Genomic DNA, 22,642 nt, shown 5'->3' on the forward strand with positions numbered 1-22,642 from the left:
TCGAATTTTACCTACTTGGAACGTGTTTTGAAACTTGGAACCATAGAAAGCTTCGAATGAATATTGGAACAACCGTTGCTAATCGCAGCTTCGTTTTTATTTTCTAACTTTGGCTTATCAATTTGATCAACTTCTATTCTATCTATGCCTGATACTTTTTCGTAGATCAACGGCGAAGATGTGACAACAGCGTCGCACGAACACGTAGTCGACCTGATCCGAAAATCCGGGGAACTGGTCAGAATGACGGTAGTTTCCCCGATGATCAGCCTTCCGAATTCGCAATCGGCAGCCCTTTTGCCAACTAGTCAACCTATCCAGAGACAGTACGCAACCCTTCCGCGTAAAGGTAACAACAACGTGGTGATTGGCGGTACGCTTGGCAGATCACCGGCTCCCATGCCACCCCGAAGAGACCCGAAAACCACTCTGAGCGTTGGTCGTGCTCGAGCAAGATCGATGGTCGCGGGATTAGGTAAACTTTCGATGATAAAAGTAAAAAAATACAGTAATACCGGCTTAAATTCCAATAGGAATGAATTGTTGCGCCTAAATTACGATGACCTAGTCCTATTCGCTCTCCGCTACTGTTCTCAACAATTTCGTTTATGTATATAAATATGTGTATAATCGCCGCTCGACATTAGTTTCTTCTCCTATATATGTAGTTACCAAATATACTGTACAAATTTACTATGTTTTCTCGTGACATGCAGAAGGTGGTGGTGAGAGAGACGATCGCGATGAAATAACATCGACGGGAGCCAAATCGAGTAGCGCGGAATCGATCCATCTTCCTCAGCAACCATCGACCGGGCCCAATACCGGACAGAACACACCGGTGCAGCCGCGAACGGCCAGTATTCGATCTAGACCTACCTCCAGTAGGATCACTGCCGCGGAACTGGAGGTACGTATGAAAAATCACGAAGCATATACCGTTGCTCGATCACGAACGATGCGCTTCTTGTTCTCCTCGAATGGCACTGCACGAACGAACTGAGGCTTCAGCTTTGTCCTTCCTTTCTTCCAGGAACTATTTCAGCGGCAGCAAGGTAGTACCAGTGGTCAGTACAGCTCGTCCATGATGAGCTCTCACTTTCAAACTGGTCAAGCTACCAAGTCGCATCCTTCCTCACCTGCTAAGACCGGCAGGGTATACGCGAGCGTAGCAGAAATGAAACGCAAAGGCAAAGTAAGGATACTTTCCCTCGAAAGTTAATCGTATATACTCTTTTCGATCTGCCTCTGTAGTGGGTCGTATTATTATACTCTGTCGCGTGATACTTTGCTCGATGGTTACGAACGTGATAGAGTTTGCGGTGTTTGACAGCTGTAGAAACTAAGCTAACCGCTAAACTGTCTATTCTAAGGATTCTATCTGGCAAATATAAAGGAGAGTCGTTTCAACAGCGAGTTAACTTGTTTCTTTTTTTAGATAATTAATCAATTAAACGATAAACGTATTTGCCTTCGGTGAAACTGATTTTACATTTTATTGCATTTATAGAAATTTATATTTTTATAAAGATAATTAGAAAAATGAAACTTGGATGAGAAATTATTTCGCGTACTAAGTATTATATATCCGGATAGGGTTAACGATTCGACCGTAAAATTTCTGGCCAGAGGAATCCCTAGAAGCGGCAAGCTTTGTTTAACTCCGATCGACTTAATTTCCCGTAACTTGGATAAATTGTTTGCCGTTACAGTAGATCCGTGTTGTTGGTGACCCGTTGGTGACCCGAGTATTTCTGGTCATTTAATTAGTCGCTGTGCCTCCCCACTCTTTGTTTAACCATTATCGATATTCTGGTTCTCGGCGAGAGTATTGAAAGTATTTTTCAGAGTGACTAGTGCTCCTCGATGCATGCTACCCAGGTGGTGATGGTGGCTGTTTTTACGCATGTGTGTTATAGTTTTCTCGCAAGCCAGCACGAGTGTACAGCAAGGGGCGCTCCTGGTACGAGAGAGACAACGAGGACGACTTATATTACTGATCGAAAATACTTTGTTTCTAGCGCGTCCGTGACTTGCATGATTCCAGGTGACTAAGCCATTTGCTAATGAAAATCCGATGCTCGAAAGGGTATCGGATATCACTTTCAGCTTTATGAACACGCCTCGCAGAACTAACGATGTATATCCATGAAACGAACATTTTAATTACTTTGCTTACACTTTTTGCATGATCGTGCATTCTTCCCCGTGTGCCATACATAATCGGCCGTTACACGTTTAAATAACATCCAACTTTCTCAGAATTGCGAACCATCTTAAATTCTCGCGAGTCGCCAAATAATCTCAAAGTCACTCGACATCTCAAAATGTATGAATCTTATTAAACAAGGAGAAAATGGAACTTGATAAATTTGTAAATATAAGTAGATGCAAATTAAGACGATAACGATATTAACCAATTAATGAGCACATGTACGTGACCGTAACCGATTATTCTGCAGCTACTGATCTTTGTAAATTGAAACTACGATATCTTATACCAAAATATGTATATAAAATGTGTATTATACACCTATTTTCGTTATTAGTTACTATTAATTGCTTCTTAAACACTTGATTTTGAAGACAGAGATTTAATCATTCTCGTTAATAAAGGAGAAAAATTTGCGCGTTAAGGGAATATAAATTGCTTTTTATCGGTGCTTGTCCAAGTTCATATAATTCTCGGATATTGCGTTACTTGTGACAGTAGTACGAGCTATGTATGTGCGACCAGCTATTGTTTTTTGTGAACGCTATCCCCTCGAAATAGCCGGATCGTGGGTCCCAATAGGATTTTGTCGGTTTGTTCGCAGCTGAACTCAAGAGTGCGATTCTTCGGTGGATTGGGCGGTGGTTCCGATCTTCACCGAGACTTTCACAGTACACCGGACTTAAACGTGCAGGTGCAGTCGTCTATTTTGGCTCCGAAAGGGCATAGAAGCCAGGAAGACGTAAACGCGTTGAATGGCAGAAACGGGCTTCCACCACCGAACCATCCGCCACCTCCGCCACCGGTCGGTCAAGTCGTCAAAGTGAACGTGGGCGCGAACGTGCCGGACGTAGTCACGCCGGCTTCTGTGTACGATAATATGGCTCATATACAGCAAGTCAAAGGTACCGTATATCGTCAGGATATTTCAACGCGTTACGGTTCAGTCACGTGTTATTTCGTGATAAATTTCACGGTAGCTGCTTGTCAGCCTCCGCTCCTATTGTGCTGGTAGCTGGAAAGAAAGGCGAGTGAAATAGATATAAATCCTATTGTACCCATCTCGATCGTACACGCGTCTCTTACCGTTTTCTTTTACTCGTCGTACCCTTATGCCTGATATTAGTTTTAAAATTCTTTTAGATACAGTTTTTCGAATATGAAGCGAAAGATCCACCTGATTAGAAACTTCTCTGCGCTATTTACATAGCGTTTGAAACTTTACAAACATACGGAGAAATATGAATTTGTATAAAAATGCACGATATTATGATCGGTCGAAATGGTCACATCTGCCAATCGTGTCGTTTAATGAACGAATCGAGCAGAATGCTCCTCTCGCTGCTGTACCATTCCGCTAGTCTCTTTCCAACACCGCGTTGTAGAAATTATTCCCACACGAGATAACTATATTCTTTCTGTTCTATGCAGAACTGGCAGCCGCGACAGCAGACGGAGGTTATGGCGTGATGTCGAGCTTCCGACCATCGAATAGCGCCAAGTTATACGCCTCACCGGAAGATATGAAGACGGTAGGATATCGTTCTCGCAGCCTACCAACTCATACGACCCGTTGTCACGTGAGGAAATCGCACAGTCTGCGCACCACCAACAACACGACCTTCAAACCGTTAAACAACCAACAAAACGTGAACAACACCGTCAGCAACAACAACCAGGTGAACAACAATCAGTCGGCCAACAACCAGTACGCGCAACCTCTGAAGACCAACAGAAGTCACAGTACGGCTGGTGTCAGGGAAAGAAAGAAGAAGGCCATCGGTACCAGTTCCTCGATCACGAATCTCTCGTCAGTGGCGAACAACAATGCTGGAAATACGGTGACTAACACAGCTCCGCCGATCCCAGAACCGGATTACAGCTTGTCGGAATCGGACAACGACGAGGGAGAGGAAGAAACGGACGATGATGGAGAATCAGAGATCGCGAAGGAACTCGAGAAAGCGGCTGCAAGGGAGAAATTGGAATCCACTCGAGAAACATCGGGCAACTCGAACACCTCGGGTTCCAGTTCATCCGGTAGCAGTTCGTTGCCGCATTCGTTCAGCGTTGAAGAAATTCAGAAGGTTAGAACGCAATTGAAGTCTTCGAAGAGTCATCCGAACGACTTTTTGTTGCAACAAACTCAACAATCCCTCGTCGAGGACGGCGATAACAGCTCGAGTGGTGTGAGTTCCGACCAAGACGTGCCAGTGGGTCCACCAACAGGTTTCGATGATACGACCGCTAGAAATCTTACCAACGAAACCGCGCAACATCCGACCACGGTGCTCTCCGTCACCAATGTAGAAAAAGAGACGAATCCGAAAAGAACGAGCTACGGTGGTAGCGGATTACTGACGCGACACGCGGTTAGCCTAGCCCAGTTGCCGCCACCGATCGAGGCGGATGCCGAGGAACAAAGCAGCGATCTGTTCGTCCCACCACCGCCTGAGTTCAATGCTGGACCTTCCGCGGGTAGCGGCGACGAACTGGTATTTGCTCCTCCACCTCAATTCTGCGACAACAAACAGCAACCGCAACAACAACAGCAACAGAATCGCGTGAAGATCATCGGAGCGATACCGAAGGTTACCAACAATCAAGTAAAAGCTTCCGGTGGGCGGTTGCATAACCAGTGAGAAAGAATCGTTGCGAAGGATCGCCGATGAACGGACGGTTCGAGTCGCGTGATCGCGTCACGATTTACCAGAGTCAATTTAATCTTTCCCTATTAACTTTTCTCCTCCCGAGATAATTATGTACGCACACAGCGTTGCGCGTGATTCCTAAATATCACCTGTTTCGTCACTGGACCGACGGTCGAACGCAAATTCGTTCGACCATTGCGAAAAACATACGATGCGATTGGCTGCAATAAAATTTTTCATCGATAACGTTCCCCGCGCCGGAGGAGTTTTGTAAGGAACGAACGCGCGCGTCTTCTCTATCGCTAAAGTATCCGTACTTGAATAGAGCGCCGTTTAGGTCGCTCCGTCAGAAGGATCTGTAGTAGTAAACAAGGTATTCAGTGAATTTTTACCGTAAAACCTAGAATATATATGAGTCGTACGAACCGCAGATACGTTAGACTTAAAAAAAAAAAACATGCGCGCGATGCTTTCTACACACAAAGCGGTGTGACGCAACGTTCGTGAATGTCAAAATTCCATAGCCGTCTCGTGGAATGGCCTAAAGAGGTGAACGAGAAAATAAAAAAGGAAGGAATCTATAAATCGTACTGTAGCTCGTAATTAGAGAGAAGAGAGAAATGAGCGAGCAAGAGAAAAAGAAAAGAATAAAGAAAGAATAATTCTATGCGATGCACGCTCGTGTGTGTGTATTATGTATGTGTGCGTGTAAGAAACGTAGAGAACGAATGCGTAGCGTATATCGGTTTGTTTTTCATATTTCTATCAAAGTACGACGCGTGTTTAATACTTTTACATGTAACAACTTCTATCTGTAAACGTCATCAACTTCTCCCATTCCACCGCGAAACAAGCAGGAAAGAACGAAGGCACTTTCGAGGAAGAACGCATCGAAATGTAAAACCGTGCTAAGACACGAATCGGTGCTGCTAATCGTAATTCGTTTGATATCTTTTTAGTATTGGAGGCAATGTGGCGCGAATTCGATGCGGAAAAGAAAGAATCGAAGGTGCCGAATCAATGGATTAGCTAGTAAAGCGCGCGCGCAGTTGAGTTCGATTCCGTTTCTCTCGTGTTTAGACACTGCTCAAGAGCCTAATTACAAAGTTCTACTCACAAAGTCATTAGAGATTGTTTCTAGTTTGTAATAACGAGTAATAGCGTTACGACGAGTATGAATTTATCTCTAAGCTCGTAATCGCGTTAATAGAGGCGCACTGTACTACGTTAACGCACCAACATTATTCAGCTTGTAAGATAGATCGTATTCCTTCCATTTGAATCAGGCTCCTGAGAGCCGCGAGGTGTTAGCATAACTTTGACGATCTTTCCCTCACCGAAAATGATGTTTGTTCGCTAAAAAGAATGCACGGTTATCTCTGGTCCCTCATCGAAGTGTTTCACGTCGAAGATAATCAAAAGTCGATCCTTTTCTTGTAATGGAATAACCCTCGTTGATTTATCCTTTGTATATAGTATATAATTGATCGGCAGTGAAGAAATAAAGAAGAAAGATCTCGCGACTCTCGGCGACACTGCTACATACTGTATATATATACCGAACAACATTGCTACGTATTGAATATCTATAACGATGGAACGATTATTATCATCACTTTTATGATCACACCGCGATAGATTTAAGCGATATCCATGAAAGCAACGTCCTTCCTAATTATTGTTTCTATGCCTTTTCAAGTTAAATCATATTCATATACAAAACAGTGAAGTATGATGTTAAGTCAAGTGCATGCTTGTTGAAGCATGAATGAAACAGTTTTCGAGTCGAAGGAAATCATATTAAAGATAAGTATTAAATGTTCCTTAAATATTTTATTGTTTGTTTCCGATCGGTAAAAAAGAACGAAGGATCACTGATGCGTGTATATCGTTTCAAAAACTTGATCGACTGGTTGATTCGGGTCAGTAAAGCAATATTGTATGCATTACAACGGCTCGTGTAATAATAAACCGTTTCAAGAATAGAATTTTATCTTTGTTTGCGGTCTTGAACAAACGGTATTGTCGATTACGCTAATTTCCTCGTATACGTGCTCGGGCAAACTTTGTTAAAAAAACAGATACATAAAGGTTGAAAGATATACGAAATGAAGAAGGTATATCCTATACGTTGGATTATTCTTTTCAAAGATCGCGCACTTTTTAACCATTATTCGCTTAAAAGAATATAATTCCGTTGAAGGTTCGCCGACATACTCTCCTTGAAGTTATCAAAAAGTTCAGGGTCACGGCCGCTCGAAGTTACTCGATGGTTCAAGGTCACTCCAAGGACATTTCAACGTTCCTGTATGATATTTTCAAAGTTAAAGATTTAAGATTGTTTCAAAGTAAAGCTATATTGATCTTAAAGCTGCTTTAAAAAATGAAAAAAAAAGAAGAGAATATCGAATTTCAGCGAAGTTATGTTTTTAGGAACTAAATAGTTCACGAACCGAAGAAATTTTTGCGATGACCCATTTACGACATTCCTGCCAAAACTAATTATAATAGTGTGTAATATATCGAAATTTACGAAAAAGAGTTGATATTACACCCATTTTTGGACAAATGATCCTTATACGCTGTCCATAATATTGTACTTTTGAATCTATCTGTTCTCGTTCATTATCGAACATTATCGCATTATCGAACTGTTTCAATAGTATGATAACACTTTAAAATGCTTCAAATTCGCGCGAGATTATTCAAAAGATAGATCACCTGATTATCCGTGTCCTTAGAATTTGTTACTAAACGGCTTTTACCTCGCTTTACGAGGCGGTAGAAAGTTTTGTAGCTTATTCCAAAGAAAAATCACGCGTAGAAGTCACTCGCATATATGTATAATTATTTCTTCCTAAATGAAGACAGTACACGCTCGCCATTAACGATGACGAAATATAGACACTTTAAAAAATATTGAAGGGAACTAAACAAATTTATAAAGCGACAACCTGGATAGCTAAATAAACGTTTGTTATCCAGATACAACGAATATATTGCAACAATTTCAATTTATTTATTAATGATAATAAATTTGAAAATTTAAGCATTCGATATAATCACCATCGACACATAATGTTTCCGTGGATCTTGCCGATGAAGCATTATTGACATGCATAACCAGATGCATGTATTTACAAAACAAAAATTGCGTTAGTGTCAGATTAGACGCGAAAAATGCAACACGAATTGAATTTTAAAGGCTTTCTGTTGAACCTTTATTGCATACATCTATTTTATTCGTTCACCCATACTTGATACATTTCTCTTTAATCTTAATTATCATCCTGCGAATACTATTAGTACTTTTTGCACTACAATTACTGTATTACGAGTTGCAAGATACGTGCAATTTTCCGATGATAAATAATAATCGATCATGTTCAAATAATGACAGCATACTTTAATGAACCTCACATTTATCTGTCTAACCGTTACTTTAATAATTTTGTTTCCGCTTTGTCGATTAATTCAAAGCTATTGAAAACTCGAACAGAAAGAAACAAAATGAATTATAAAATACAGCGCTATCTATCACGATCCATGGCAACAATCACATACACAATTTGAAATTGATCGAGGCCTATCGAAACATAAACAACATGGCGAATAAAAGAAATATAACGTTACATGTAAAATATGTCTCATTTAATAAATTAATATTTTAACTATGCGCCATCATAACATTTTTATACTTTGTTAGGCAACTAGCCTTCTCGACTATAACGCTAAAAACTTCGGTCTCAAAAAATGTCGATTGATAAGGTAGGTTATACATTTACAAATTACATTTACAAAATACATTTACAAAAAACTATGCAATATCCTTGCTTACTTGTTATTTAAGATTTAGATTATAACAAAGAACATTTACAAACGTTGTTTAAGAAGATGCTTATCCATTCAAACTATTTAAGAATATATCAACATTTATTTTGTCCATGCATATGGCTTATCTGTCAAATGTTTTGATACAGGTTCTTTATCAATTGTATCAACCCCATGGTTCTGGTACTGTTTTCATTTCATGGCGCCCTGGTAATAGTACTCATCTAGCAACTACTGGTTATGATTCCTCAGTTGCTATTTTTGATAGACAAGGTGAATTACAAGAACGTATTCAAATTGCTGGTTTATGTACTGGTTTTGGATGGGATTCTGACGGAGATCTATTGGCTATTATATCACAAAGTTCTTCTACTATCACGTTATGGGATGCAACAACTGGAAAAAAAACTCAAATAGATGCTGGTGTAAGAGATGGATTAACATGTATGATATGGGCAAAAAGAGCTTGTTTATTAGCAGTAGGAACACAGAAAGGAAATTTAGTACTATATGACCACATAAATGCCAAGTATGGTGTATCATAGTATCTTTATGGAAAATACTTTTATATTATATAATCTTACATTAAATCATAAATTAATATATAGACGAATACCAATTTTGGGAAAGCACAAAAAAAGGATAACTTGTGGCGCTTGGTCTTATGAGGGACTTCTTGCGTTAGTCAGTGAAGATAAGGTTTTAACTATCAGTACAAGTGATGGGGATACAAGGCGTGAAATACCTCTTCAAGGTGATGCATCTGATATTCAGTTTAATGAGATGAAAATGGATCACAGAGTTGGGGGTGAAAATACGGTATGATTTCTTTATAAAGCAGATATATATAAAATACATGTGTGTTTGTATATTTAAAGTATTAATTATCTCATTATTTGCCAGGTATCTCTTATTATTAGCAAAACCACTTTATTTCTATACAATATTTTGGATCCAGAGAATCCTATTGAATTAGCTTTTCAAAAACGTTATGGACCTATTGTTACTTATAAATGGTAAAAAGCTTTAGATCATTAAAAAAAATCACTTAAATTTAATTACTTTTGTTTTCACTATATGTTTTACTTTAGGTATGGGGATGGATATATTTTAGTTGGTTTTCAAACTGGATATTTTACTGCAATATCTACGCATATTAAAGAAGTTGGCCAAGAATTATTTCAAGTTAAGAATCATAAAGATTCCTTGACTGACTTGGCCATAAGCCAAACAATAGGAAAAATTGCTACATGTGGGGATAATGCCATAAAAATACATAGCTTGCAAAATTTAGAAGAAACTGAAAAATTAATTACAGTAAGCGGTGAAACTGGAATTAATACAGTAGAATGGTCAATGGATGGTACAATGATAGCAACTGTGACTCACAGTGGCAATGTTTTAGTCTATTTAATACAAATTCCTAAATTATCTAGCATTTGTGGAAATAGGATTGCACTCCTTACCAGTTTATCAGAAGTTACAGTCCATCTGTATACGCTAGATAAGGTAAATCTAAATACATGGCATAAAATCAAAACTGCATAAAACTGCATGTAAATATATAAAATTAATTTTTAGGAAAAACCAGAACCAATAATAATTAATACTATAATAGAACCGTCGGTATTAACAATAGGTCCAATGCATGCAGCAGTAGGGTTGAATAACAGAGCATTGTTCTGGGATATATCTGGAAGAGATTACAATACTACAGTACATTTTGAAAGAGATTATTTAGCAACAATAGATAGTATAAGATTGAATGAAACTTATGCATCTGTTTTATTTGATGGCAAATTACAGTTGCACTCGGTAACAAGTATATTAAAACACATATAAATTTATCTTACATTAGTGTATTAGTAAATCGACTATGTGTTAACTTATCATCCTTGTAGATTAAAATGGATCAAACACTATCGAAAGAAGGGAAGGATACAAAAATGTTTCCAGGCTTAGGTGTTTCAGATTTTAAAATAACGTGCCATGCTCTTAGTAGCGACTTCTTAATCTACGGCAGTGATGTAAGTTATTTCTATGAATATATAGAATTCTATGTAAATACTGAAAGAACTAACTTACATTTATGATATATTTAGATGGGCCACATAATCTATTTTAGTTTAGAAATCTTTAATCAATGTACTGAACATATACACAATAATGGCATAAAGGAAATCTATTTAGATACAAATGGAACACAATTATGTTTTATAGATAACAAGTTCGATGCTTATATATATAATTCTGTGCAAGAAACTGTTTTACAAATTCCTGATTGTCTAAGTTGCATTGAAGGTGTAATTTGGGATCAAAATATTTTAGAACGTAATATATTTACTGTTTACAATAAAACTCTCATTACTACATACATATTTGTAAAATACTTTATCGAAGGTAAGTTAAAACTTAAAAATTATACAATATATATAAAACAAATATATTACGCATATTTTGGAAACAGGTACAAAAATTATAAAGATAAATACAACAAAACTGCCATCTGAAACATTACCGCTATTGATGTATTCTGGAGAATTGACATTAAGTTCAATAAATAACAAATTAATGCAAATTACATTGTCTTCTCATGAAGATATAGGAAATATTGTGGAATATACAAAAATGAAAGAAATATTAGAAAATCAGATTCTTTGCAGGAGGTAAACGTCTTACTTATTTCTTTATTTGTTGACTATAGGATATTTACTCTATTAAATATTTCAGATATCAACAGGCATGGGAGACGTGTGAGAGAATTAATGAGAAAGACTCATGGTTAAAGTTAGGAGAAATTGCAATTGCAAATTTAAATATTGATTTTGGTATTTGTTGTTGTTGTTGTTGTTGTTGTTGTTACTATAAGAAACGTATAAATATATTATTTACAAATAATCATTTTCCATCACAGCAATTCGAATTTACCGCTACTTAGAAGATGCTGCGATGGTTTGGGCACTACAAACTATGGAAACCTTAGATGAATTGCCTTTATTATGTGGACATGCTTGTATTTTACTTGGTAATTATAATGAGGCAGAACAATTTTTTTTACAATCATCTCAACCAGTACAAGCTTTATATTTAAGAAGAGACCTAATGCAATGGGAACAAGCATTAAATTTAGCCCAAAAATTAAAAGCTAATGAAATTCCTTATATTGCTAGAGAATATGCTCAACAGTTGGAATTTACGTAAGAATACAACATTAGATGCGTAAATTATTTATGTGTTCGTATTTAAATTTTGAATTTTTTTCTAGGGGTAATTATCCAAAAGCGTTAACAAATTATGAACGTGGATTGGTAGATTCAAATAATATATCTAATACAACTACACATAATCCGCAACATCGAAATCTATGTCTTGCCGGAATTGCAAGAATGTCTATCAGATGTGGGGATAGTAGAAGAGGTGTAAACATAGCTATGGATAATGAAAGTTCGAGGCAATTGCGAAAAGAATGTGCAGAAATATTAGAATCAATGAAGGTGTGTAAGTACCATAACCGTATAAATATATTCTATAAGTATTACAACTGGGTTATTATTATAGCAATTTAATGAAGCTGCATTACTATATGAAAGAGCTGAATATTTTGATAAAGCTGCTTCTGCATATATAAAATTAAAAAATTGGCAGAAAGTAGGGCAACTCCTACCACAAATTTCATCTGCCAAACTTAATATACAATATGCTAAAGCCAAGGAAGCTGAAGGCAAATATGAAGAAGCAGCAAAGGCATATGAAACTGCAAAAGATTATGAAAATATAATTAGGATTAATTTGGAATATTTAAACAATCCTGGTAATATAATTAATATTAAAATATCTTATATCTAGTTTATTAGCTATTAAACTTCATCTAAAATGTACATACATACATGGCTTACTAATTGTAGCTCGAAGTGTTGAAATAGTACAACAAACGAAAAGTATAGAAGGAGCTAAAATGGTCGCAAAATATTTTCAAAAAATGAATGATTATAATTCAGCAATTAAATTCTTGATTTTATCAAATTGTCACGAAGAAGCGTTCCAATTAGCTAATCAACACGGAAAAATGGAATTATATGGAGAAATCCTAATAAATACGATTGATGACAGCAATGCGCGAAAAGAAGATTTTAAAAGCCTTGCGATGCATTTTGAATCTCAGAAAAATAACTTTTTAGCTGGAAAATATTACTTCTATGCCAAGGAATATCAAAAAGCATTACGACATTTATTAAAAGCTGCACAATTAGTAACAGATGAAAATGAAATCCTGTCATTAGCCATTGATACAGTTGCTTCTTCAAAAGATGACAAGTTAGCAAATCAGTTAATTGATTTTTTATTAGGTGGTGATGGATTACCAAAGGTATTGGTATCTGATTTAATAAAGATATCGGTATTGATACTTGATTGACTTGATGTTCAACTAATCATACTCATTACAGGATCCTAAATATCTGTTCAGATTATATATGGCTAGAAAACAGTACAAAGAAGCTGCAAAAACAGCAATTATAATTGCTAATGAGGAACAAATTAATGGTATGTTTGTTGTATTTATATAACCAATGTTAAAAGAATTGTGTTAGTGATGATTTGTTCTACAGGAAATTATAGAAGCGCTCATGATGTTTTATTTGGCATGTATCAAGAATTAAAAAAGAATAAAATCAATATACCTTCAGAGATGCAAAACAATTTAAGACTTTTGCATTCATATATTCTTGTGAGACTTCATGTAAAAAAGAACGATCATTTACGTGGTGCTCGTATGTTAATAAGAGTAGCCAATAACATATCGAAATTTCCATCACGTTAGTAAAATATATATAAATATGTATAATTAAATATCGAAATAATACGAACAATGTTTAGTATACATATTCTTTTTCCTTTAGATATTGTTCCGATTTTGACCTCCACTGTAATAGAATGTCAAAGAGCTGGATTAAAATATGCTGCTTTTAATTATGCTGCTATGTTGATGCGTCCAGAATACAGAAGTCAAATTGATGCTAAGTATAGTAAAAAAATTGAGGCAATTGTAAGAAAGCCACCAAAATCAAAAGATAATGAAATTGAAGAGGAACCTTTAACTCCATGTCCATATTGCAAGAGCAAACTTACAGAGACAGAGATTACTTGCGACAAATGCAAAAATACAATACCTTTTTGTATAGCCACAGTTAGTATTTCTGAAGCATGCATTTATTTTGAAATTTAATACATATATTGTGTTTTAATAAGACAACAATTTTTAGGGCCGACATATCATTGAAGATGATTTCGCGGTATGTCCACAATGTGATTTTCCTTGCATAAGAAGTGAATTCTTAAGGTATGTATGACATCTTATTTTAAAGATAATACATATAATTATTCGCTGTTATACTAGGATTATTGAATCTGAAAATACGTGTCCAATGTGCTCGGAAAAAGTAGATGTTAACATGGTTTCATCTACTCTTAACATCCGTTCCTATCTCGATTTTCAAGAAGGAAAATTACCAGTGAGAACTTAAACAGTTTTAGTTATAATTTAATAGAAGTTGAAAAAAATACAAATATTATTATTCCTATCAAACGGTGCCGTCCAATATGAGTACAACATAGACAAGTACAAGTAGCTTATATAAATTCATAGATTATTTATAAAATTTGTGCACAAATCAAATAATGACCATGCATGGAAGTATCAACAGTATGTAGATATTATTGCCAATAAACTAGTCTCCAAGCAATTGTAATTGATTCAGTTCCCCCACTATTATTCTATCCAGATTAAACAATTTACTATCATCAATATATACGTATATGCACACACACACACGCATACACACGCGCCATGTACACACACAGAAAGGCACATATACATGTATAATATATATCTAAAATAAACAATTGCTTGTACGAATATTTTGTAAGCATTGATAAGATATAATGAGTAATAAAAGCGACATCTAACGGGTTTCCGTCAATTAAACTCCGACTTATCAAGATTCCTTCGTATAAATAGAAAGAAACATGCACATACGAGAAAAATGACAACATGGCATGACTTTGAAAAATTAAACTCAATAATAACAATGAATGTCTTAATATCCTAATAAACTCTATAAAGCATATGTTTATATCTTGATTATGTTAAGTTACTTGAAATAAAATACATTAAAAATAGGAATTTATAATAATGTTATTGTTATATTTATTTTGAAAAAAGTTATCATTTTTATAAAACGCAATAGAATATATAGAAAAAGTTGAACTATATTTCGAAAAAATTAAAGATGTTTTCATATTTTTATTAAAATAGGAGATGACTTTAATTCTGTATTTTATCATTTTTGTTATTTATTCGTATATTTTTAATAAAAAGATATAATTTATTATGAGAATTTTTTATACTTCAAATTTTAAAAAAGCAACATATTTGTACCAAATGTGCAATTCAAATTTATATATATTGCGTTACAAATATTGTATCATTTTCGATAAAGTGTATGTATCATCGGTAATAGTATCAAAATGCTGAAGACTCCGTTTTTATTGAAATAGCAATAATAAATGATAAAATATATTTAAAGTTATAGGTATTTACAATGATATATCTTTTCTTAAATAACGAAATTATTATAAAATAAACGCTAATTGTTAAAAATGTAGTTTTTAAGTTAGCAGATCCTATTATTTTGGCTTATATTAAATAAATAAAAAGTTTTCTATACAATACTTCTGTGCATGCAGATTAGTAGTGGGGCAGTATATGTTAAAGAACATAATCACATCAGTATAGGTGCTAGTTTAGCCAGCACCGGTATGTTAGCAGTACGCGATTGAGGTTGTACGCGATACAATTTAAGAAGTACATTTGACAGATACTGATTCATATTTTTCGAAAGATCATTTTAAATTTCTTCAAAACTATTTAATACGTATGTAACGTGAAATTAATCAATAGTAAGCAAAAAATATCATTTTATTCTCCTATCATCCAAGAACTGGTGGTCAAAATGGCGGAAAAGAATGACTCGCCGGGTTCCACCTCAACTTCTACAGGGCACGAAAGTCAACAACTACTTTCAGGTTTCATAGCTGAAATTGTAAAGAGTCCAATAAATCTCCTTTTAGTAGGCGTGATCGCCTTTTTGGTTTACAAAATAGTTAAAAGCAAGACAAAGATTGAAGAGCCCGTAAAAGAGATAAAGAAACTACCAAAAATACGACGTGATTTTACACTCGAAGAGTTGAAGAAATATAATGGTACGGGACCAGATGGACGAATATTAATTGCTATAAATGGTAGTGTTTACGACTGTACTCGTGGTGCCCACTTTTATGGTCCTGGTAAGTATTCAACTATTTCTAATAATTTATTTTGCATGATAGTTGACGAATCTGCGTCGTACATGAAATTGCTATGTAATCGCAATTTTATGTTACGTACCTTAATTTTCCAGTGTTATTAATTAGCGTATAAGTTCCATCGTCCATTGGTTATTATCAGTCTCGGCTTGTGTAAAAATCAATTTGCGAACATCACGAAACCGTGATAATTGAGAAATTCATTATTAAAATGCAACATTCACCCACAATTTATGAAAAGATTTCAATCAACATATATCAATGATTATTTTGAAAAAATGATTATGATAATATTTAATATAACAAAACAATAAATGTTATATTTTCAGAATTATATTGGTTTATAGGACTATGACTTTTTATTAATTTTATTACAGGTGCTCCATATGAAGTATTTGGTGGGAAAGATATTAGCAGAGCCTTAGCAAAATTTTCATTGGAAACATCACAGGAATATGATGACCTAAGCGATTTGAAAACTGCAGAAATGGAGTCTATAAATGAGTGGAATGAACAATTTAAAGGTAATAGCTTTGTAAAATATTTTTTGAGAACAGAATAGAGGATCAAAGATAGCAAATTATAAGTAAGTATTGATAACTTGGTAGAAATACTTGTACTAGGATAGATACAATAAATCTTTGTATAATGAATTTTAATATCTATAATTTAAAATCAAAATTCAATATTTTCTATACAGGGTGTCGCACAATAAGTGCCGTTTGATATAATTACTGAATAATAGATGATAGGACAAAAATGTAAGGGGACTTTTATCATTAATTTTTATGTAGAGCGTCACTATGAAAAAAATGTCTAGCTTCAATTTTTCAAGGTCATACTAAGGTCGTCTCGTGTTCTTTTAATAAAATTGTATGTATGTAAAAATGTATTTTTAAATACATTATTTAATGCATTTTTTAATTCTCCACAAAAAAGTATTAAAACACTTGCATCTAAAAATGATTAGTTTAGAAAATATTTTAAAATTAATATTGTAGAACTTATCATATCAAAGATTAGATAAACATAAAGAAAAAGAACTAAAAAACATTGAATGGTATATAAAAAATTTATGGTTTTATCTAAAAAAACATCTTAGTATGATTTTGGAAAATTAAAGATAAACATTCTTTTTTTCACAATGATGTTCTACATAAGAAATGATAAAAGTTTCTTTATATTTTTGTCCTACCATCTATTGTTCAATAGTTATATGAAACTGCTCTTATCATGGTACACCTTGTATATATACACCTTTATAAAAGGACATTATTTTTACATTTTTCCTTATTTTAGAAAAATATGATTATGTGGGAAAATTGTTGAAACCTGGTGAAGCACCTACAAATTATTCAGATGAGGAAGATGAAGGTAGTCAACTAGAGAATGAAGCAAAATCCAAAAATGATTGACTGCTTGATTGTACATCAAATGCCAAACAATCTCAAAAGGATATTGCGCACACTCCATTAAAGAAATTCTTAAAATCGTGACTCATGAATATATTTATGAACATTTATCTGGATATTTTACTACGTCATAATGATATTAAAATAAAAACTAAAATGGTATCTTTTGACCGAGTTGAAAACATATAATTGTTCAAAACTGATGTTATGTGTGAAGATTTTTTTTTAGTATCCAATTTTTCAATCAATAAGGATACTTCAATAGTATAATGTTTTTATATGTGTACAAGAAGTTTCTTACACATCCTTAAAACTGGCACTAGACATAAGACAGAAATCTTTTGTGCTATATTCCATTAAATATTTTTGTTTATATTATCATTCACGTTTGCCACATAGCATTTGGTACATATAATATATGTATTTGATATCTGTAAACTTTAATAAAATGATGTTATATTTGACATGCATTTGAGATTTAATATTAAGTTGATGCAATACATTGCATAGATATGAGAATAGAAAATATTTTCTTAACATAAAAACATTATGCTCTTTCTAAAAACAAAATGATACCATCTTGAAGTACAGAATAATTTCAATCATTCATAGCTAAATCTATTCTGCAAAAAATAAATTGTAAGTTAAATATCAAAATCTCAAGTCCAAACATTTTTGTATAAAAGGCAGCATTAAAAATCTATTTGGGAGTTTGTAAAAAGTGATACACGCTTACTAATCTTTTTTATATGAAAAAAATGAGAGTACGTGTGAATCTTATTATAAATTCTAATACATTATGTAAATTGTTATTGTTTGGAAATTGGGATTTCTTAAAAGTTGTTAGCATTTACGATACTGTTCATACAGTGAACAATTTTTTATTATCGTGGAATTATTTATCAACTATGTTTTTTCTCTTCTTTTTAAAAATCTCCTTCATTCATGCACCAATCTTAAGAGAAAATAATCTCACATCCACGAGAATATGTACATGTATTAAGTACTTTTAAAAGATATGCATTTTCTCAATTATTTGTGCAATTAATTTTATTATAGGACTGATACCATTTCTGTAATAAATAAATATAAATATATATATATTAATTGAAATAAACTATAAATTTGAATTTTCAATCTGCGCTGTTATAGGAAAGAACATTTATTGATTGTATAATAAAAACGTTGTTAATATAAGCAACTACATATAATTTAATGAAATTTGTTTTGTTTATATGTACGAAGAAGACTACATCAAGATTTGATTAACCTACGATTTATTGTAAAAAAGGAGAGGCATTTTACTATAATTTATATAAAAATTTGTGTATAATTTTTTAAAAAGTAACATACGGATGATACTCTATTATACATATGTATATGCTGCAGTGTTTTCAGTGTAAATAAGACAATTCTGTATCATTCCTACAAAGCAAAAATATTTATGAAGATTTTATAATTGTATCGTATCGCAAATATTTCGTATTTATAAGCAACCTTGATTTGTATCTCGAAAAGCAATATTATTGGAAAAACTATATTTTTGACTGTACTTTCCGTAATGATCATATTCACACAATCTTTGATACAGTCATCATGTAATAAGAGACTGAGTTTCGTGTGAAATTTATAAAAGCAATGCGTATTATATATACTTATTCCAATTTGTACAAAAACAAGTTTGCTCAGATTAAAAATTTAATCAAGTACTTGACCAAATTAAACATACTTTACTTTATATCAACATATATTATTCTCTTATATATTATGTATGTGATTTTATTCTTAATATAGTTTCGATATAATTTATTAGAAAAGTTATTTCATATCTATACATGTTGTTGTACTTTTTCTGTTAAATGAAATGTATGTTTGTATGTTAATTATTCCAATAATTATTATACCGACCAGTTATAATTTTATGTAAGTTTATTTGTAGAGAATGTTATGAATCAATATTGAAATGTACTTTCTGTTATTATTAAAAAAGGAGTGGATAGCTTGTAAGGTGCAGACTTAAGTACTCTACTATTACATACGATACAGGTCATATCAATTCTTGTTTATATTAAAAGAAATAATTTCTTTCAAACAAGTTCCTTATTTTGACTTTGTACCTCCCATTTACGTGATTTAGTTTCTTTGTCTTTCCACTTAGTTGCCAACCCAATAGTTTCATTGTGAGTGAGGAATTCGTAGAAAAATGAAACACGTAACGATTTCAATTCTATATATGTTATTGAAAGTTGTTTTTATTACAATAAAACTCCAATTTTGTTTTATTAACTTAGTACTATGACATGTTCCTATTAAGAGTCCATTTTCAATCATATGTTACCTGTATATTGCGAATATATACACAAAAATTTGTTCGTGCATGATTAAATTATAGGAGAGCATTATTAAATTATACAAATAACGTTATACGTTATACGTTTTTGTGCATAATATGTATATACATATATCATATTACACATATATTAATTTATTTTTTAAAATCGCACTTATTTTTTAAAATTACTTTATACTTTACATTCTTTTTGCTATTTATAAAATTTTAAATATCTAATTTTTTCGATTTAAGAAGTAAAAATAAACACCAAGAAATGAATTAATTTTTTATAAAGATTTGATAATTCATATGGATTATATTGTATATATTTTTTATCATATTAGATATTTTAATGAAAATAATAAAAGATAAAGATTATAGTTATTTAAAGATCGTGTTTTTCCACGGTCAGATTACATTGGTTCCGTTAAGCGGTATGTGAAATCAAGGTTTCAATACTTATGTGTAAAACATGTTCCCTTACATCGTAAAGAAAAAAGATATTCTCGAAGTATCCTGAAAAATCAAGCCAAATATACAAGCCAGGATCATCTTTCATTTACGATCGATTTCAGCGTGAACCGAAAGGTTTATCTGTTCTAGTCTGTTAATAATCTTTTCAGAATGAATGATATTGGAATGATTTGAACATAATTAACCTTGCTTTTCTAATCTATATGGATTATTGAGTTCTTCTCTCGACAACACAATGCCATGAAATGCTCGTAGAAAATATATTTTATTTAGTTTTTTATTGTTATCCTTCATTATTATGGCAATGCTCTACATTGTAAACTTCTTTCTTAAAATATATCTAACAAGACATATGAAGTGTAACAGACATCGAAATCTAAAAAATGACCTTGCTTCTTTAACCCATTGCAATTATTTTATTACACAAATACACAATTGATAGATTGACATTAAGTAGTCAGAATTTTTACGCTGGGGCATACTTCTCTGTTCTTTAACGTAAAATTGCTGTTTCTAATATATAATTTATTCATATTAGAGTGGGTAGTTCATAATTATTACAAATGACATAGGATGGAATTATATCGTATCGACGTTAAGATTACGAAAACTGAGTCCGTTATCATGGTAGATATAATGACGATATCAGTGAGTCAAAGCTTGCATGAAAATATCTCATTTGATTTGTAATAATCGAAATGCAATACTAACATTCATTAATCCTTATTGTTCCTTTTGAATTGATTTTTTAGTAAATTAATATATTGATACATATGTATCTTTATTCCTATTCTGTCGTACAAAAATATATGAACTATACGCAGTTAAATAGTGTATCATAATCTCATAGTCACTGGTTACTTTTTTACATTATAAAATATAATTTGAAGAAACAACTTTAAAAAATTAATCATTAATGGGTCAAATTAAACACTTATTGTGATATTTTGATATAAAGATATTTTTAAAGAAATAATCTGATAGAATAGTGCTGTTAACTACAGAATTTTGTCTTCTGAATAGTTATGTAACATTCGAATAACGATTATCAACAGACACTCGTGACTTTTTTCGGTCTATTGTACTGTGCATATTGTCCCTGTATGTAGTCCTTTGGAGAATAATCTGAGAATAACATTTAATTCGAAAGTAAATGAAATGTTTAAAAGAATCTTAATAAATCATTAATAATATACATATGAAAATATTTATTTAGAATATTAGACATAGGTGACTCTGAGTACCAGCCGTATTAAATATGGCAACCATGATCATATAAACAGGTTTCGATACTCGTTAGGGGAACAGTTCAAAAATTGAATTGTGTCACTTGTGAAAGGTCAACAAAGTCTGTATTCTTACTAGACAGTTGAATACCAGTAATGTCTGCTGAGACATTCATAGCATGTCATGCATACGCACAACGAGAACCTTCTTGTCTTCCATGTTGATTTTTTACTAGATTTTTTGGATGATGTTACCTAGGCTTCGATATATGAGTGTTGAGAGACTTTATTTGAGACTTGTTTGTATGATCGTGATGACGACAGTGCGAGAGTTTGGTTTCGATGCATGATCACCTCAATATTAACATAACTTAACCTAATAACCTATTCTGTACGAAGCTGGAAAGGAATCTCGCGGGATGGCACAAGGACAAAGGAGATAATACACTCATCGTTTACCGTCACGAGTTGCTATATTGTTTTATTTGTATATGTGATACTTTTGGCTATAGAATGCTTTCGGTCAACGTGCGTGCTTATCTCTATGATTGTATTGAGTTTATCAGAAATAACCAATCGAACCACGTTCTTTCCAGAAGACTTCTTCTCAGCTCCTGTTTATAATCAGTATGGCTCCCCGCGCTTTTATGAAATGTTTATTTGTGTAGAATAGAGATGAGAAATTGGTTAGCGGGAAGAGACAGAAGCAAGAGAGGTAGTATCTATCTATCTATCGCTTACCGTCATGCGTTGTTATATTATTTTATTTGTGTATATGACATTTTCAGCCAATACACGTGCTTATCTTAATGATTGTATTGGGTTTACCAGAAATAAGCAATCAGATACATGTTCCTATGCCTAATTCACGGTCATATAAGTAGGTTTTGAGACTCGCTAGGGAAAACCGTCCAAAAATTAAGTCATGATAGTCGTGAAAAATCAACATGGACGGTCAACAAAGTCCGCATTCTTACGACACAAACAAGAATGAGTAGAATATCTCTGCCTCTATCTAAGATGTTCACAGCATGTCACATATACGCAGAATTTCTTATTCACGTTAATTAACTGATTTCTATTATGGTATGATTAAGTTAACAACTTAATGTTCCAAATGAAAATGGGTTAGCCGACTTATC

At 33.3% G+C, this 22,642-nt stretch overlaps 3 protein-coding genes across 15 annotated transcripts in view; all 3 read left to right on the forward strand.

Moving 5' to 3' along the window:
* Positions 1–6,851, forward strand: part of LOC126918873 (SH3 and multiple ankyrin repeat domains protein 2) — a 175,873-nt gene extending 169,022 nt beyond the window's left edge. For 12 of the 13 annotated variants that reach the window (XM_050727334.1, XM_050727333.1, XM_050727342.1 and 9 more), the window contains 5 exons: positions 166–475; positions 717–910; positions 1,034–1,195; positions 2,817–3,117; positions 3,644–6,851. In XM_050727334.1, the coding sequence (XP_050583291.1) occupies positions 166–475; positions 717–910; positions 1,034–1,195; positions 2,817–3,117; positions 3,644–4,854 (2,178 nt within the window). In that variant the 3' untranslated portion in view covers positions 4,855–6,851. The remainder of the gene's footprint in view (positions 1–165; positions 476–716; positions 911–1,033; positions 1,196–2,816; positions 3,118–3,643) is intronic. The other variant, XM_050727343.1, reaches the window with a different exon arrangement.
* Positions 6,852–8,405: 1,554 nt separating this feature from the next.
* On the forward strand, positions 8,406–14,435 carry LOC126918877 (WD repeat-containing protein 19). The gene is made up of 19 exons (XM_050727372.1): positions 8,406–8,631; positions 8,844–9,223; positions 9,303–9,513; positions 9,598–9,710; positions 9,786–10,203; positions 10,276–10,509; positions 10,596–10,721; positions 10,797–11,094; positions 11,162–11,360; positions 11,425–11,522; positions 11,609–11,891; positions 11,960–12,188; positions 12,253–12,505; positions 12,600–13,060; positions 13,140–13,236; positions 13,302–13,508; positions 13,593–13,879; positions 13,956–14,032; positions 14,090–14,435. The coding sequence occupies exons 1-19, from the start codon at positions 8,617–8,619 to the stop codon at positions 14,214–14,216; spliced, it is 4,113 nt and encodes a 1,370-aa protein (XP_050583329.1). The 5' UTR covers positions 8,406–8,616; the 3' UTR covers positions 14,217–14,435.
* A 1,038-nt stretch (positions 14,436–15,473) lies between these two features.
* Positions 15,474–17,932, forward strand: LOC126918913 (membrane-associated progesterone receptor component 1-like). The gene is made up of 3 exons (XM_050727496.1): positions 15,474–16,038; positions 16,434–16,580; positions 17,356–17,932. Exons 1-3 carry the CDS (start codon positions 15,705–15,707, stop codon positions 17,469–17,471), a joined length of 597 nt encoding a protein of 198 aa, XP_050583453.1. The 5' UTR covers positions 15,474–15,704; the 3' UTR covers positions 17,472–17,932.
* The last annotated feature ends 4,710 nt before the right edge of the window (positions 17,933–22,642 follow it).

Source organism: Bombus affinis, chromosome 7, assembly GCF_024516045.1.
Source record: "Bombus affinis isolate iyBomAffi1 chromosome 7, iyBomAffi1.2, whole genome shotgun sequence".
Classification (NCBI taxonomy): Eukaryota; Metazoa; Arthropoda; class Insecta; order Hymenoptera; family Apidae; genus Bombus; species Bombus affinis.